This window comes from Siphateles boraxobius, unplaced genomic scaffold (assembly GCF_051911475.1).
Source record: "Siphateles boraxobius isolate OS27281-9 unplaced genomic scaffold, OSU_SipBor_1 15, whole genome shotgun sequence".
NCBI classification, from domain to species: Eukaryota; Metazoa; Chordata; class Actinopteri; order Cypriniformes; family Leuciscidae; genus Siphateles; species Siphateles boraxobius.
The window spans coordinates 1,574,750-1,592,831 of NW_027508755.1; the positions used below are offsets into that span (position 1 = coordinate 1,574,750).

Here is an 18,082-nt window from a genome sequence, read left to right on the forward strand (position 1 = left end):
AAAACTCTTCCTGATCCCAAACTTCTGACTGGTAGTGCAGATTTAGTGTAGGTTTAGTGTAGATTTAGTGTGGGCCTCTTTATGGGTCTGATTCCCAGGGAATACACATACTGACCACTCAAATTCAAAAGAAAACAAGTGAAGGTGCAAAAATCATTCGAACGAACTCTCAACCAAACACAGACACACAGTAGTTAAGAACACAAACATGCTGGTTTTCATTTAAAAAATATAACTTTTAATAAAGGCTACATCTCTTCATAATTACAATAATTAAAGTACCAAGTCGTCTTTAAAATGAAGCTCTATATAATGCATAATTTACATTTTAAGTGGAACACAAACAAAATTTGGGGAGGAAAACACTGAAAAGTAATGTCATGATTACAAGATATCCAAAGCATAAAAAACTTATTTTAAACATAAACCCCTCAGAAAAGCAAGGGAATATTCACACCCTGAAACAGGGCAGCACACAGCATGGCATCCATGTAGGCACAGGTACTGTATAATACACTAGCGATGGCATGTTTTTATCCGCTCATGCCAATTTATCCAACTCCAGGCCTTTCCATTCAACGTTTACACAGGACATTAACCCTCTGATCAACCTCAGGACATGCACACTCTCGGATCTCTCTCAGACTATGCTGAATTTAATTATTTTTTTTTAATAGTATGACTTCCTATTACGGTTTCTTTCTTTTTTTTCAAGAGTTTTGGAACAGGTTCCAGGACAAGGCTATTGGTTCCTGTGCAATGTCTGGACCTTAAACCAAAGGCACTAAAGATGCAACAACTATTAACTGGGCGTTAAAGGTAGAAATTTCCACCCAATCAGCAGAGAGGTTTGGAGAGGTTCGTTCTCATTGGCAAGAGGAGAAAATTCCTGGTACAAGTCTTTTGAGTTAAGGTGACGTGACTCTAGACATCCGTCCATGCATGTATAACATTGGAAAGATCTCCCAATCAAATAAGCAGCTTGTCCATCATCTGAACACAGGTATGAGGGGAATGACAGTTTAATAAATAGCAATAAAGTCTTTAACTTGTGACAGAAGCATATTATAACTTTGTGTACATATGAGCACCTCTGTATTACACATGCACACATTCTCGCATTCAACACATGTATACACATTTATAATTATCACAAATGCTGGTCAGCAGTTCATAGTAAGGTAACACACCAACGTTGGCATGTTGTAGTCCAAACAAGCAAGTGGTTTGACTGCATCTTCATTGGTCATAACATCTCTCTTAGTTTTCCAAAGCAAAGGAACAATTTCTCATGATGCATTGCTGGTTCAGATCCCTCTGTACTTCATAGGCTAGTATTCCTTCAATAGCTTGGTACGCCAAACGTCTAAACTTCTTAAGCTTAATAAAACGTCTATGTTCTGCTCTTCGAGTTAGTCTTGAGTGCTGGGTAAGTCCACATGTGGGCTGTCATGTTCATCTAGTCCATTCTTTCCACTTTGCCGAGGATTTTGCCCTCATACATGGGCAGAACTGTGCAGTCGTCCCAGACCTCCTCAAACACAGCACCACATTCAAACTCATCACTGGCCTTCTTGAAGTAGTACCTGAAACAGAGAAAATGTAGGATCAACAAACTGCTGATGGCATTCAAAAACATAGATCTATAGGTCAAAAGGCAATACTTCCATTCCAGAAAATCCAAGCCAGTGGACCAATTCATGTTGACTTTAAATATCCGGTAACACTTTATTTTGATGGTCCCTTTTGAACATTCGGTTGACAATAAGCAACTTTGTCAACTAACTCTCATTAGAGTATTAGTAGACTGTCTGCTTAATATCTGCAAACTCTTCATTGTGATGTTCCCCAGCAGACATTATACTGACTATAAGTAACTTTGCAAGTATATGTCAACTTATTCTAACCCAAACCCAACTAATACTCTAATGAGAGTTAGTAGACATGAAGGTGCAACGCTACTTGTAGTCAACAGAATGTGTTAAAATGGACCATCAAACTATAGTGAAACCAAATATCCATATCAGACACTAATGCTATCCTGCATTGCTTTCCACTATTTGGGGGACAAAGAGTGGCTTTAGCCTAAATTAGAGGTTCTGTTAAACACCACCACCAATCAACCATCAGGCTTCTTGTGTCTAATTGGGAGCTCTGTGAGTAAATGACGGGGATCTTTCACAAGGGTTGACATTTTTGGGTGCCGAGGAGTCTACACTAACTTTTTTCATTACCACATTGTGATGGGGACGAGTCTGAGCTTAATCTAGTGTTTGACCTTGATTGATAGCCTCTTTGCCTCATTTCTATTGTCCGATTTGTCCCTTTCCCTCCACCTCTGATGCACTAATGATCTCCACCTCCTCCAGAAGGAAGAGAAAACAGTGGGAGGGGAGGGAGTGGTGAGGTTTGCCTCAGTAATTGGCTTTGTAATGGAAAATGCCCCCTCTTACTAAATTGCGCTGCGGTGCATGCTAGGTTTTTACAAGTAAAACACCACCAAGTTATAGAAACAGCTCACATAAAACACACACAGGAATAACCATGACTCAAAACAACAAGCAACGAGAACAAAGTTTCTTTTCTTCTTCAATATGTCGGAAACAATCCATTGTTTTCCCACTGCCCAAGCTTAACTTCATAAATGAGGGACAAACTGGAATACTTGCAACATGGCACATAATTACATCCTTATTTCTGGAGAATAAGCTATATCCTCCTCCGCAAAATCTTCAAAAGGGCAGCATGGCTCTTATTTGTTTGAAAAAAAAAGAGAGAGGGAGAAGAAGAAAGAAAAAGAGAAAGAAGTCTTTCCATTGGAGCATGTTTTATATGGCAAGATTTTCTCTTCGCAACATCTGGCACCAATATCGTCTGGCAACTCTGGCAGTACTGTTCTTTGTTGAATTTCTGCCATGTTGAAATGACCCGACTCCACACATTTTCTGCGATTAAAAACTTCAGCTTTGAATTTCCCTTTTCCTTGAAAATGTGCATGGTCAGAGAGGGGTCCTTAACATTGGGAATTTGTCCAATATTCATATAGAATACAGGCCTCAGACAAACTATTTTACACAGAGTTGATAAACTAGGGTTATCTAGATGGATAACCCTGCAACCGCATGTTCAACATGGCACATTAAAGATTTTGGTCAATGGGGATTTAAAAGCTATAACCAGCGTAGTTACCAGCAAAAGTTCCTCAATTGTTCCGGTGTGCTTGAAATGGGCTTTTATGGAGACAACATGCACAAGGAAAACCATTGGCGGCCATCCGACAATACCCAATTCAAATAAAAAGGGCAAAACAAAGAGAGCCTTTGATATAAATGAGAAGTAATCATTAAAAAATAATAATAGTCTTATGTAAACACACACACAAATGTATGAGAGCAACGTAGCTTGATACAATTGTTGAAAAATGTGTGCGAGTCTTTGTGCATCAAATGAAAGGCCTGGGCTTCAAAGAGCTGCTTATTAAATGTGCCTTAAGATGAAATCAATACCAGATGTGACCAAACGGCTACAGTTAAAATTCCCTCATTCTTTCTTTCTCTGTGCAACCACCCCTCTCTCTTTCCTGTCATCTTAACTCCATACTTGCTGCTAATGTGAATGTTTACAGTAAACATCGTAGTCTTGCAGAGGACCAACACAATCAGTGTCAAAACACATCCACATATACCTTGCAATAATATTTTTTGGGTCAGCTAATTGCAAAACTAATACATACAAATTCAAAGTCTTCAGCAGCCTTAATATCAACAACCAACAAACATCATTTTCTCTAGTAATAGAATTGAGAGTATACCTGTAGTTGCCTTTTTTCCGTAGTTGTTCCTTGAAGTGTCCAAGTGTGAGGCTGTGTGTTTTCATCATTCTGCGGTACGGGATTTCCTCACCACAAAAGAAGTACGTGACCACTGTTTCTGAGCCCAAACTACTGTGGCAACCTGACATCTTCTTGAGATCTTTCGGTCTGTAAAGACAAACAGAGATGAAAACAATTGTAAAGATAAATCACAGGAGAGTAAAATGTTAGCTAGGCCTTTAAGATCAGAACAAGGTGGTGTTTGCTAAGGAAGAATCACTGTTACTATTGCTCATGTAGGATGAATGAATTGAACTCTAAACCCTAATTATCAACCTTCAAGATTGTTTTAAACATTAGTTCATGACTAGGTTAATATTTGTCTAGGTTAAGCACACACACACACACACACACACACACACACACACACACACACACACACACACACACACACACACACACACACAAAAAACAGAACAGTGTTTTAGTCAATAGTGCTTTCCCCACATCGTAGTGCTACATCAGAAAGTGCATCCCAGCATTAGACTGTGACAGAAGGTCAGCCAATTAAAAATGAAAAAGGGTTTTGCCATCAGGTGGCCAAAGCTCCACACTTTAAATATTAGCCAGGCCCGGAAACAAAGAGGAAGAACAACCAGATGTTTTTGAAAGAGGAGAGAGACTAATGGCTGCAAAGCATTTGAGGACTGTCGCACTGCATGCGTGTGTGTGTCATTCATCATTATTGAACAATGAATTATAGAGTGCAGGAGGATGACAATTGGGAGATACGTACTCATCCGTTTGAAGCACTGAACTGCCATTTTGAACAGGCACTGGGTGACTCTTGTCTCTCTGAAGGCTTGTTGTTGAATGCCTGTGAAGTGGAACCCATATAATCAATAAGAACATCAATCAAGAGTTTTTAGAAAGAAAATGCATACAAAGAGTTAAAAAAAGTTGTAGAATGGATCTCATACCTCTGTTTAGAGGGTTTGGAAACTTCCTCCAGGCGTCTACGGGCCTCTTCCAGCTGTGCGAGGGTGTTGGGAGGGGGAAGAGGTGGCATGGCAGGGTCCTGAACGAAGGGGTGTGCGGGCTGATGGGCACGGAGATGCCCACTGCTTCCACCACCTCCCCAGGTGTGTGTGCGTGGGGAATCCAAACAGTGCAACTTCTTTACATTTTGAGTGCTGCAACAATAGACAATTTCACCATGTAAGTAAACGGGCACAAAGACTCACTGGAATCAAGGTGAGCAGAGGATTAGATGGTAAATCTATCTTCAAAATTATTGCTCAATACAGTAATGAAAAGAGGATCCTTACTCCCTAGGGGTGTAACAATATATCGCAATACAAAAATGCAACAATATCTATCGTAGATAGTGACAATATGTATTGTTTACCCAAAATAACATTGCCATGTGCGGAAAAAAAAATCAAGTTTTAGTGTCAGTACTACAATAAACTGCTATATATAATGTTGAATATAATGTATAAATGCAATGTGGGAATATTTGTGGGTCCTGATAATGCCACATGTCTGACATTACCAGTACCAGTGGCATACATTATTTAAAATGTATTTAGTCATGTGTAGTCATTTAGTCTAAAATAGTATTCTGTATTTTCAGAATCAGGAATATATTTGGGTGTCACCATTGTCCTTTGCATTGGATTTCCAGCACCAAGTCCAAGCCTATTCATTTACACCCCCAATGTAATATCAAATTTAGCATTTTAATCAACAGTTTATTTTTTGTTAACCTTTTACCAATTGTCTTGGAGTATCGCAATAATATCGTATCATGAGTTCAGTATCATGATATACGGACATGACGGTATCGTTACACCCCTATTACTCCCTTATCCTAACTAAACATTAGTAGTAGTAAAGGAGCATGCACAAGAAAAAAAGAGTTACAACATAGACATGACAATAGTTGCAAGACAGACCTGTGGGGCTTGTGCTTGGTCTGTCGGTCGCTCTCAAGGATCCACTGCCAAACGTTTTGAGAGCGGTCTGTACTGTCAGCTGGCAACTGAAGGAGACTGTTCTCCAACCCTTCCGTGTTCATCTCCTCTCCAGATTTACACAAACGCTTAGATAGAGAGCTGCAATGCCTAGCAGCAAGAAAAGAAAAGTTAAAAAACAAGTTCTACGTATTGACATCAGGATGCCACAATTAAAAAGAAAACATATGTAAAGAAAAAAAGTTGTAGTATACCCCAAGGCCACTTCTGCAGGGCTGCCACACTGGTCTCGGCCCAGACTCCGACTGCGAATGTAAGGGGCAGAACAGCAATCTGAAGACCCATGGCACAGGCACTTTACCCGCTGGGTCGCCTCCGCCTCGATCTGCTCCTTGCTTTTGGGCCCAGCGTGGTGATGGATGTAGTGGTGATGGATGTGCTTGGTTGACTGTCTGGAGATGAAGTTCTTGGCTGGTACGTGTCCATTCACAGAGCCAGACTGCGACCTGGTGCTGGGACCTCCCCGAGGGAGTGGGCGCTGTTCAGGAGAGCGGGAGCGTGGGGAATGTCGAAGTATTCCTGGAGACTGACAGCCAGGAGTCTTGAGGACTCGGGAAAGGTGCTCGTCCAGGATGGCCTGGGGGTCCTCCTCGTAAGAGCCAGGAGGGAGCAAAGGCAGAGAGTGGGATGCACTGCTTCCAGACACCTCAGATTCATCCCGCTCCTCCTCCTATAAGCGCACACAGAAACGCGATTTTAAAAAGAAATACTTGAAAACAGCCATTTAGGGGAACTGTTTAAGGAAGGTCTCAAACTCAATTCTTGGAGGGCCACAGCTCTGCACAGTTTTGCCCCAACCAGCTCAAACTCACACCTGCAAGGAAGTTTCTAGTAATCCTGAAGACCTTGATTAGCTGGATCAGGTGTGTGTTTGATTAGGGTTGGAGCAAAACAGTGCAGAGCTCTGGCCCTCCAGAAATTGAGTTTGAGACCACTGGTTTAAGGAAACCGAATTCAACTCTTTAACTATTTGACAGTGACAACATTTCCAGAGAATTGTAGCAATACTAACCTCCTGAATCTGTTGAAGTCTCTCCTCCAGGGAGCTCATGGTTTCCTGTTCCCGCTTCAGACGCTCCAGTCTGGCTATCAACTGTGCTGCAAATGCTGCTGGCTCCACGGGAGTCATCTCCTTAGGTGGCCGCCGCGTCCTCTGCACAACCAGAGAGAGAGAGATACAGATTAGCAAGAAGACCAGACAGGACAGGAGGGTTTGATTTCTACAGCTGCCCTCCCTGCATAAGTCCACTGCCCATCCAATGCACACACAAACACAGACACATGCCCCACACCACTGGCATGGGCCGCTGCCGGCATGAGCAGTTGGTCACGCTCTAAGGAGCCTCGGCTTGTTCCCTCTGTAGTGCAACCAAGCCATCAGCCCGGCCTGTGAAGTGAGGCAGCTTCAAAGAGCCCTCGTCAAATATCAAACGCTCACCAGGGGCGGCAGGGACACTGGCTTTACATCTAGCAATAAAAGTCACATATCGACAGGGGGAAAAAGGAGGGAGGCAAAGAAAAAAGGAAAGAGGGGGGATTAAAAGAAGAGAAAGTAAGATGGTGAGATGTGTGCCGCCACTAGAGGAGTCAAGCGGTGGGAGATCAGAAGCGCCGAGGTAATTTATTCCCCCCATACGACAGCGGGCACCTTTGAGCTACAGTAGCCACATTATCCTCCTTCCCCATGTGTGTGCGTCTCACACAAGGATTTTCAATCACTTTCTTATTATTTTTATTATTATTTTGCACCCTGCCTTTCTTGATTTGGCTTCCTCTTTCCATCTCTTTGTGGAGATGAAGGGAAAGACGAAAGAGAGAAGAAAGGAAGACGAGTTGCTGGTGAGACTTGCAGCAGCTCTAGGCCCCTGCTGCCTAAAAGTAACATCCCGGGAGAGGCAGACAGTCGGCACCAAATCAGAAGGGAAATATTACAAGATAGAAAAAAAGGAGGGAAGGAAAGAGGGAGAGAGACAACACAGAAAATGGGAAGTTTTTCCAACACAGAGCTTGAAATTGCATGTATGGGAGTACAAGTGCACAAAGAGTGACCAAAGTGACGGGGAAGAGGGAAAAAGAAACAAAAAGGAGAGTAAGAAAGGATGAGGAGGGTGGATACGGGTTTGTTTGACTTGATTAACAAGTTGTCTTTCCAAACCCTCTCTCCAAACACAAATTGACCCTCTCTTTTTTCTGCTTTCAGGGAGACAGGGAGGAAATGAGGGAGAGGGGGATGGATGGTGCTGTTGGAGGACTAAAAAGGGTGCAGCTCAGTTGGAAGTTGTCACTTCCCTTGAAGTCAGCCCCATTCATCTGCTGATCAAAGCGCTCTCAGAGAGAGACAGTTGATTTTGGTGCCTCAGGATAAAACAGACTCATTTAGTGCGGCGTGGCAGTTTATTAAGAGTCATTATCCGAGAAAGAGCACAACAACACGAACGGTCCACAACCATGAGAGGGTAATGCTTTTTAATTGGGGGTGATGTTGGAGTTGTGTGTGTAGTTCAGAAGAATGGCAAGGACACTTACAGGGAACGGAGGTAGAGACACTTGGCCGTTCATCCTCATGTTGCGCTGCATCTCTCGCTGTATTTGTTTTTTACTTCCCAGCTTGTAAGGAGGGATGGCATCTCTATCAGGACACATAGAGAACGATGAAGGTTATTCACTGCCCATACTCATACACAAACATACACATGCTGCACAAACATCTTTAGAACCTTATAAAGTGTTTCAAAGAAACTCAAATACAAACAGATCCACACTTAATATGTTGTGGAAATAATGGCCCAGAAAATAGTGCACTCTCACCCTGTGAATTCTTGCCCAGCACAGACGCCCGGGGTCACGATCAAACCCGGAGGGCAGCAAAACAAATGTTGCTACTAATGCCAACGCACATTCAAGCACGTTACCAATAACAATAAAAAGACATCTTGTGTTTCCATAAACACTCCTAATCCATTCTAATCCATGGCAGAATGTTCCTAAACCTCCACCTCCTCAATCTTGCCCTTTCTTGCCTCTAAATCCAGACATCTTTTTCATCCTGCTCATATCTTTTTTTTTTTTTTTTTTTTAAGCCAGGCCAGTTTCCTTTGCTCTGTTCTGACTCTGAAGTGTATGACCTAGCCCAAATGCAGTTTCCACCACGTCTTTGAAAGCTCACAGTCATGCGCATAAAGCCGTCGCTCCAATCTTCATTTGGCAAGCGCTCTGCAGTCAGCCTCTGATCTTGCGCACATCAAAAGGCTGGTTTGTAAGATAAGGTAATGTTTGAAGTCGGCGCAGCGGCATTCCCTAGCGTCCAAGTAAATCCATAAATAAGATATAAGCAAAATTTCCCCCACTTCTCCTCCCCTCCCTCGCTCCCTCCCTCCCTTTATCTGGAATTCAGATTCTGATTTAACGCTGTGCCTTTTAACTCAAATAAAAGCAGCTATTCCAATCAAATCAGCCTCCAAATAAAGAACACAGAGGCTGTTTTTCTCACCGTGTATGCTACTTCAAAGTGGCACAAATAAAAAAAAATAAAAAAATAATAAATGCATTGGCTAAATATGTGTAAAATCACTGGACAGGAGCATCTAGATAAAACAAAATTCTGAAAAAAATTGTGTCTTCAGTACAAGTAAATGTTTGATAAACTTTTTTTTCACGGATTCATTTGAATTAATGTTGTAACCTTGTAAGTACTATACTGCAGTTCCTACTAGCCTATACTTCAAATGGGAGATGATTTGACTTTAGTATGAGGACGAGTCACCCAAGAAAGCTGTTGCACATTTCGTTTAAAAAAAGTGCTGAATGGTTGCACCTATCAAAATATTAATCTTTGGTTCAATCAGCCCACTGTCCACAGACACTTTCTCTGTTCAGAGCTTTGGGGTGTCACAGGCTGGCTGTGCTTTATGGGAATCTCCTATTCACTTGTGCAAGTAATTTTCAAAGCAGCCAGCCACCCTCTTATCCCTCTAAGCTCCCAGGGCCTAACAATGGGCTGAAAGCGATTCAGTTAAGCCTTTCATCCAGCATGCACTTTATTTCTCACTCTCTGCACTTAGCTATGCACTCGCACAATTGCCTCTGCCGCAAACACAGAGGGGGAGGGCTGCTTTCAGGCTGAGGTGGGGTTGAATATGTGGCGTACATGAGCGTCTGGGGGATGGGGGTCCCAAACACCCTAATCCCAGGTGACCTGCTCTTGTGCTCCAGAAATGGCTAACCTCTCAAAGGCCTAGCTGACACTGAATCCCTCCGTTCCAGCCGCGGTGGGCTCATACCAAACCTCCCTGTGAGTTGAGATTCCTTTAATTTACTGCCAAAGCACCTCATTGAGTGTCTTATAGTCCACATGGCGAGTTACCCCCCCCCCCCTCCCTTTTTTCCTGGGACAATGGCAAAACCAATAAATAATGACTGTCTTTGGTGACTATGTTGTGCAAAGTCTGAAAAGAAAACCCTTGAAGATCAAAGCTATATAGGAAAAGAACATGAGCAAAAGAGGACAAACTAGCCAGTATAATTTCCTGTCGAAGAATTTGCAAACATTAGCTTTAATTAACGGATAGAGGAAGCACATTATCTCTATCTACTCTTGGGCCCACTCCAAGCCCCTCCAGACTCCAGCAGTGCATTAAAAACATCTCATAAACGCATTTAAATGTCAATGTATCACCTGAATGTGTACCATCTCATTACCATGACTTAATACTTAAACCCAATGTCTTTGACCACAGGCTAAAGATACACTGTACTGTGAATCTTTCAAGATCTAATTTTTAGGCATCGTTCAAATTTGTCTATGATAATCAACAGTGCTATCTAGGTAGGCAGCTTACCATGTTATGAAACAGCTTATGAGACAGGCAAATATAGAAAGAGTGTTTTAGAAAGACACATTTTTTTATTACTTTGGTTAATGAGACATGTACACACTTACACACTACTGTCTGTCATAGACATAGAGTCATCTGTCAGGGCATCACTGGAGACCTCACTGTCATTGGCACTGGTGACAGGGGCAAAACTATAACCGGCCGTAACACGATAGGGGTTTCCAGGGTCATTGCGTCTGTAGGACCTACAGGGACAAACAAATATTTTGTTTTTTAGTTGAAAGAATGGTAGAGTTGTTAAACTCAAGGCTGGTAACTGGAAGGTTGCTTGGTTAATTCATGAATTCACAACTGAGCAAGACACTTATCCTCAGGTTACTCAGAAGGGACTGAACCTATAAGGTTCAAAAGTGTATCGCTTTCTGAAATGTGTTCAGCTGCACTCTCAGCCTTGCCACAAAGGGAACTGCAGCGGCTAATAGCGTAAAACTGAACGTTTTCTCTTTCAGGAAAATTACTGTCATGGCAGAGCAACAGTTTGAAGGGGAACTTAGATAGCTATGAACAGCTTGACTAACTTTTGCCACCTTAAAAAAAGGTGATGCATCCAGTTAATGGGACAGACATCTGAAGGTAACCTGTTTGCCATCTCCACAACTGAGGCTTGTTACCAGCAAGAAAGCATGTTAAGTACTTGCATAGACTATGATTCTAGCTAAACTGTGACTCTATTTTCTTCTGGAAACAAATTTTGTTGCATTCTTTTCCGGATATTTCTGTAAAGCTGCTTTAAAACAATCTGTATTGTAAAAAGCACTATATAAATAAAGGTGACTTGACTTGACTTAACTATGTGGATTAAAACATCAGTGGGAAATCCAGTTAATGGGACAGACATCTGAAGGTAACCTGTTTGCCACCTGACAACTGAGGCTTGTTACCACCAGAGTAAAGCAAGAAAGTATGTTAAGTAGACTATGATTCTGGCCTTAACTATGTGGATTAAAATATCAGTTTCATAAATAATGTTACGATATCATCCAAATATTAGTTTTGCCATTTAGAGAAAAAAAAAAAAACATTGCAAAAAGCTTCCACTATGGCCTCCCTCATGTTTGTGAAAACAGTCCAGCTATTTTTACTAGTCTTTTTTCTTGGTGTTGGGGGCGGGGGGCTCAAGCTCAGTTTGTCTTTTCTCTTCTCTTCCCTTTCATCTCTCTTACCCCACCTCCCCCCTGGGGCAGCCCAGTGAGGGCTGATCAGGGGGAAAGTTAAGTGAGCAGCACATCTGTGTGAATTGCCAATGCCACTTCCCCTCAGTGGAGCATATCTGGGGCCTTTTGTCTGGGCCAGGCACCCCGTTCCTCACTTTACCTCCCCCTTCCAAACTTTCCCGTTTCATGTCATTCCTTCTGTTGTGCTGTTTCCTCTGCTAGGGCACCTCCTCCACATACCCACCCCTCCCAATCTCTCTCTCTCTCTCTCGCTCGCTCTCCATACCCCTCTCTCCTGCTGTGACACATTCCTGCTCCACTGGAATAGGAGGAGGAGGTAGAGAACCTGAGTCGGACCAAAAGAGAGTGAGAGAGAGGGAAATAAAGAACATGAGAGAGCGGAAAGAAAGAAGAGAAGAAGGGGGAAGGAGGGCCTCCTCTTTATGAGAATGCCTACTGCCAGCAGCGCTGTGAGGGGAGACCCAGCAGGACTATAGCCTACGGCCCCAACTCAAACCTGACCTTTGGAAGCTCTCGCTCAGAGTCAGGTATTTAGCACAGCTGGGTTCACATTCTTCCCTTGCTCACCCCCTCATTCATGCTTTCTTTCATGAGGTGCCTCGCCCCCCTCTGTCCTTCTTTTCCGCTTGCTCAAAAAGTGTGCTTATTCTCCATCCGTCGGGGTTTTTTTCCTAGATAAAAGTGCGAAGAGAGGCAGTTGCAAATCAGAGGAGAACGGTGGTAAATAAGAAACGGAGGAGATGAAGGCCATGGTCTCTGTGACTCACAGAGGAACCGCTGCTGCGTGTTGTTTTGTGAATAATTCGATTCAGAAACACAGAGAGAGAGAGAGAAATAAGTTCCACATGCTTCAGATGAACAAAAAAAGTGCCCCGAGAGAGAGGAAAAACAGACTGCTCAAGGAGCATTCTTCAAAAAGAAATCAGGGAATAACATCAAAAAGAGAGAGACTTTGCTTACTCTCGTCTGGTTCTTAATCATCTTCTACATAAACAACCATACAAAGATAAGCAGAGATGAAACATTCTGTCACCTTCATCAAGATCACCCTCCCAACGGGCTGTCTTTGAGACAGATAAACATTTGTCTGGCACCACACCTTGATGGGTCACCTCATTTACAACCTCAAGTGCTCTGACAGGTATTAATTCATCAAACCAGATTTCCCCTGGTGTTTTGTTAAACCCAGACTATATACGTCTTTGAACAACCAAACCAACAGCTCGTCAAGACATCTAAAGGTGTCAAACACACATTACATAGTATAATAAATAACAGATACTATTTAAATCAAAATAAGCAAAATCTTGTGAGCTAGGTACTTTTTTTGTTAATAACAAAACAAATACAACGGTTTCATTTTTTAAGCAGTGACATTTTTTTATGTGTGCCACCTTTTTTATCCATTTGACGGCTGAAACCAATTTTGCATTGTGAACTAGCCTTGATCCTTGAAGATGATCCTCTAACGGCGGAAGAATTTCAAAGCAGAGGAAACTGTGTGGAGCCAGCAGAGGGCCTGGTGCAAGACAATATTTACATGAAAGGAAGAGCTGCTCTATTGATGTTTTTTTCCCTTCTCTCTCTCTCTGCGTAATGCAAGCCAGGTGAGAGCAAACGCTCCAAACTTGCGAGAAAGGGCCTCTCATGTTTAAAGCAAGAATTCAGTGCAATAGCTACATGAAACTGTATAATACGCTTAAAACTCATTACCAATTTATTCGTTTGTCATTAACCTGCTAAATGTATCCAAAGCGACTTGCATGTGACTTACACAGAGAGAATATATCCTTCTGGAGTAACCTAAGAGTTAGTGTCTTGCTCAAGGCCAGTGACAGCTCATGGATCAAACAATCTTTGTGATGTTTAAACCCACAACAGTTACAACACTGGGTCTTTAATCACTACACTACCAAGAAGTACCAAGCATGAAGCATTAGCAACTTAACAGGATTATGAATTTTTAGTGGTATCTTAAAGTGATTTTTGGAAGTCTTACCTGTAGCTTTTCTCTAATGCTTCCGCTGCAAGAAGGGAAGGTGGTGACCGTAGCGCTTTGGCAGACAGACCCACTACAGTGGCCAAAGCTTTGGCTTTAAAGTCATTACAACTCCATTCTTCCTCTTCATTTAGAGTCGGCATCGGCAAGTATCCGCATACCAGTTTTAGGCCTCCTAGTCCATTGGGATTCACATGACTTGGGTTCTCGCATCCGGTTCTGACGTACTCAAGGTATATGTCTGAGGTCAGGAACATTTGATAGGCATTCTCCTCCATAGCCGTCTGGATCTCCATTTGAGCCTGATCAAACATCGCAGAGTCAATCTGCTGACGCTTAATATTATCCCTAATAAAGGTCTTAGTGGCAGGTTTAAGCTGCTTGGCCACAACGCTGTTGTTCTCAATATACCGCTTGTAAATGGCTTTGGCAACTCTGTGCGTTTTGGTATCCTTGAGGTCCATTTGCCTAAAACCATTGCAGGCAAACCAAAAATCTAAAGTGTCCTCACATTTCTCACGTTCAAGATATGCCCGGAAAAGTTGAGCACCATCCTGGTCCCCAAGAAGGAAGTGCAAAGATTTTGTCCACCGGGCAAGAGGGGAGTCCGGTGATGCACTGCCCTCCGGTTCCCCAAGTCCATCCTCATCCCTCCTAGTTGTTGAACAGCGAGGATCAGCCATAATGGTTTTCACAGGATCCTTCGGTCTCATCATGGCCAGTTTGCTGGGATGGTGGCATGTCGTCTCACCCTCTTCCCCTGGGACCGGTGGACGTGGGTCATCTTCTCTGAAGCTAGTGACCATAGGATCTGTTAGTATCCTATTCATGGCTCTTGCAGCTCCAGCAGCAAAGCCTTCAGTGTGAAGCTCAGCTGTAATCTCCTCTCTCTCTTAAATCAGCAGGGGAGCTTCTCTCTGAAACACAAAGTATTGATCTCATCAAAACCAGATCCGCCCCAAAACTTCAAAAGAGTCACTTCAGACACACATATCTACATTGTGCGCACTTGCGGTGTACAATCGGCTTCGTCGAATGCAATCAAAGCGACCTGGTTTAAATTCAATTCAGGCAAGGTATGAGATATTTATAACTTTAAAAAAAGAAATGAGATCATATCAAGTATTTTTGTACCAGGTTACATTACTTTCCCCCCCTTTAAGCCCAGTCTGAATCACCTCGTCGTGATGAAACGAGAAAAACTTCAAAGAAACTGAGCCTAGCCGATCAGTATGGCAATATTTAACAAAACTAAAACGATCAAACATCCCATTCTCAGTTGTATGAAGAAAATAAAATCTACAACGGTCCAAACTCATTTAATAAGCTCCGAACTCAAAACTCAGATGGTTTTAAAACGGCGGCATAAGAAAACCGCATTTCACTTTACAGTTCACAATGTTTAATTGTGCAGATAAATATAGCGTAAATGTCGACTCGTTACGCGGAAACCGAAGCGCAAAATAACGTGAACTCATTTAATCGATAGCATGCTTACTTACAGTATATCTGTACAGTACAGAAACTTGCATTCGCCAATATCATCAATACGAGTTCAGAAGGACCACTCTTAAAGAAGGTATAATTGCGTAATATAGCCTATATTAAAACTACTTACAATTATAATAAAAAAGCAACACTAATAGCATAGTACAAAGCTACACTTTCAATGAAAAAGGCTCTAAAATGCATCAAATAATGTACAACTGCATCGAAACACATACAGAAATGGGTCTTAAAAAACACATTTAGACGCGTCTCCAAACTACTCGTTCAGTTTTAAAGGATTAAACAAACCGCGTAAATTTCCTTACGGATATAATGAGTGCTCGATTATCCAATCAATGAGAAAAAAAACAAACAAAAAACGGTGCATTCAACTTCAAACCAATCAAGAAAAACAAAAGTGTGAGATCACAGGGGGTGAAGTCCCATAACACCACCATGAATACACTTTAAACACTCTAATCTAACGTCAAAACAACACAATAAAAACACAAACCCAAAACACGCGCTTTAACGCAGTGCCTATCAGAAATAGTTTATTTCACAGCGACACATGACTTCAAAGTCGGTAAACACCACATCAAAGCAATAGCATGGGGCCAGCGCTGGGAGGACACACACACACAGCTCGAACTCACCATCCATCCATGAGTTCAGTCCCCAAAAGTCCCAGTTTTCCAACAACAGAACAAATATAATCCACAATATATATCCAATTGCGCGCAGTCCTCTTGTCCTCTGATGTTGTTTAGTGTCAAACGCAGATTTGAGGTTTTCCAGCGTACACTTCCTCCAGTAAAGAGTACACTAGATCCCTGTATAGTGTGTGTGTTTGAATGCGCTCTGGTCTCTTATTCCAGTGTGGACTGAGCTCAGGGTTTAAGAGCGGACATCAAAGCGCGCAGCCGACCGCACGGTCCCGACAGATACATACAACACTATTCCTCTCTGTCCCGCTTTAAAACCACACAGCTCGCTCCAAAAAATGTCTAAACGCACTTATATATTATTATCGATGCTTTTAACCCGAATGCGCTCAATGAGTCGCTGAAAGCACCCGTTCGCTAAAAGTCCGTGAGGGGAAAGTTTCAACCGAGGCGCGAGGACCTTATCAAAGCGCAGAGATCTTGAGCCGACTCCCCTCGAGCTGTGGAGCGTCAGGAGTAAGTGATCCTGCTGTTGCTACAGAAACTTTAAAGACACAGGCCGCCTTTTCCCTCTCAGGACTCATAGTTAACTCCTTCGCTACCACATGCACAGTTAACCCCTTCGTTACCATATGCACATTTAACCCATTCGTTTCTGCGTTCAGAATCTGAATCAGAATGAGATTTATTCGCCAAGTGTGCGCAAACACACAAGGAATTTGTGACCTTAGATCATAAAATCAGTCACAAGGGTAAATTTTTTGATTTGAGATTTATACATCTTCTGAATGCTGAATAAAAAGGCTTTCCATTAATGTATGGTTTGTAAGGATAGGACAATATTTGGCTGAGATATAACTATTTGACAATCTGGAATCTGAGAGTGCAAAAAAAATCTAACATTGAGAAAAAAACTTTAAAGTTGTCCATTTATGTTATATATATTTATATTCACGGTAGGACATTTACAAAATATCTTCATAGAACATGATGTTTACTTAATATCCTAATGATTTTTGGCATAAAAGAAAAAAGTTGGCTATTGCTTCAAATATACCCGTGCTATTTTGTGACTGGTTTTGTGATCCAGGGTCACATTTGTTGTGGTTCTTGGTATATGCATACATAGATATATGCATACACATATACACGTATGTACACAGAACACGAATAAATAAAATAAATAATAATAATAATAATGTGGTATACATCTGAACATTATGTTCAGATTTGTGCATTATGTACTGAATGAACAGCTCTATAAATAAAATTTGTATATGTATTTACTAAGTATGTATTACATATGTATAATATAGAGCTGTAAAGTTTGCAATCCCTAAAACCTCGAGGAGAATAAGCCTTAATGATCCATTTGGAATTTCCTTTGGGTTTTATAAAAGCAGTTTTCATTGAATTTTTCGATTTATGAGTAAAATAAAGTCGGTAATTATCTTTCTACAACATTAAAGACACAGTCACACCTCAAATGTGAATTAATGCTGCTTTGTGTTTGTTTAAATGATAGCCTATTAACCAAATGGTATATATCTTCAGGTTCAAAGTCTCTAAACCACAGACATTAATTGACTAATTTTATAAATCGAAATAATACATGGTGAATTAATTTGGAGTACAATGTGACCGAAGACCGCAAAACCAACAATTATTTTCAAAAGTGCTGTTTCTGACAAATTAAAGACTAGAATATAATAACTCACCCCCGGAATAAGAATTTAATCATCATTTACATTTACATGTTCATATTGTTCCAGTCTTGGGTTCTCTCTTTAATGGAAAGCAATGAGATGTTTAGCAGAATATCCGAGCAGCAAATATTTCCCATTTGTGAGTAAATTATGACAACAACAAAAAATTAATAAAGTCAAATAGAAAAACCATAATGCAAACATATACATTGATGATTAAAGTTAATGTTAAAGATTAAAGGATAGTTTAAAAGATGTCATGTTGTTCCAAATCTCTACGACTTTCTTTTTTTTCTTTCTTCTATAA

General features: G+C 41.5%; 1 protein-coding gene across 2 annotated transcripts; it reads right to left on the reverse strand.

Moving 5' to 3' along the window:
* Positions 1-215: 215 nt before the first annotated feature.
* axin2 (axin 2 (conductin, axil)) lies at positions 216-16,608 on the reverse strand. Of its 2 annotated transcripts, XM_077230595.1 has the most exons (11): positions 16,061-16,608; positions 13,917-14,833; positions 10,787-10,927; positions 8,374-8,476; positions 6,860-7,000; positions 6,042-6,517; positions 5,770-5,937; positions 4,792-5,004; positions 4,608-4,688; positions 3,812-3,979; positions 216-1,586 (listed from the first exon to the last, which is right to left on the reverse strand). In XM_077230595.1, the coding sequence occupies exons 2-11, from the start codon at positions 14,744-14,746 to the stop codon at positions 1,460-1,462; spliced, it is 2,448 nt and encodes an 815-aa protein (XP_077086710.1). In that variant the 5' UTR covers positions 14,747-14,833; positions 16,061-16,608; the 3' UTR covers positions 216-1,459. The 2 variants fall into 2 exon arrangements, with proteins under 2 accessions (XP_077086710.1, XP_077086711.1); XM_077230596.1 differs by lacking the exon at positions 10,787-10,927 and having other exon boundaries at positions 16,061-16,587.
* Positions 16,609-18,082: the final 1,474 nt, after the last annotated feature.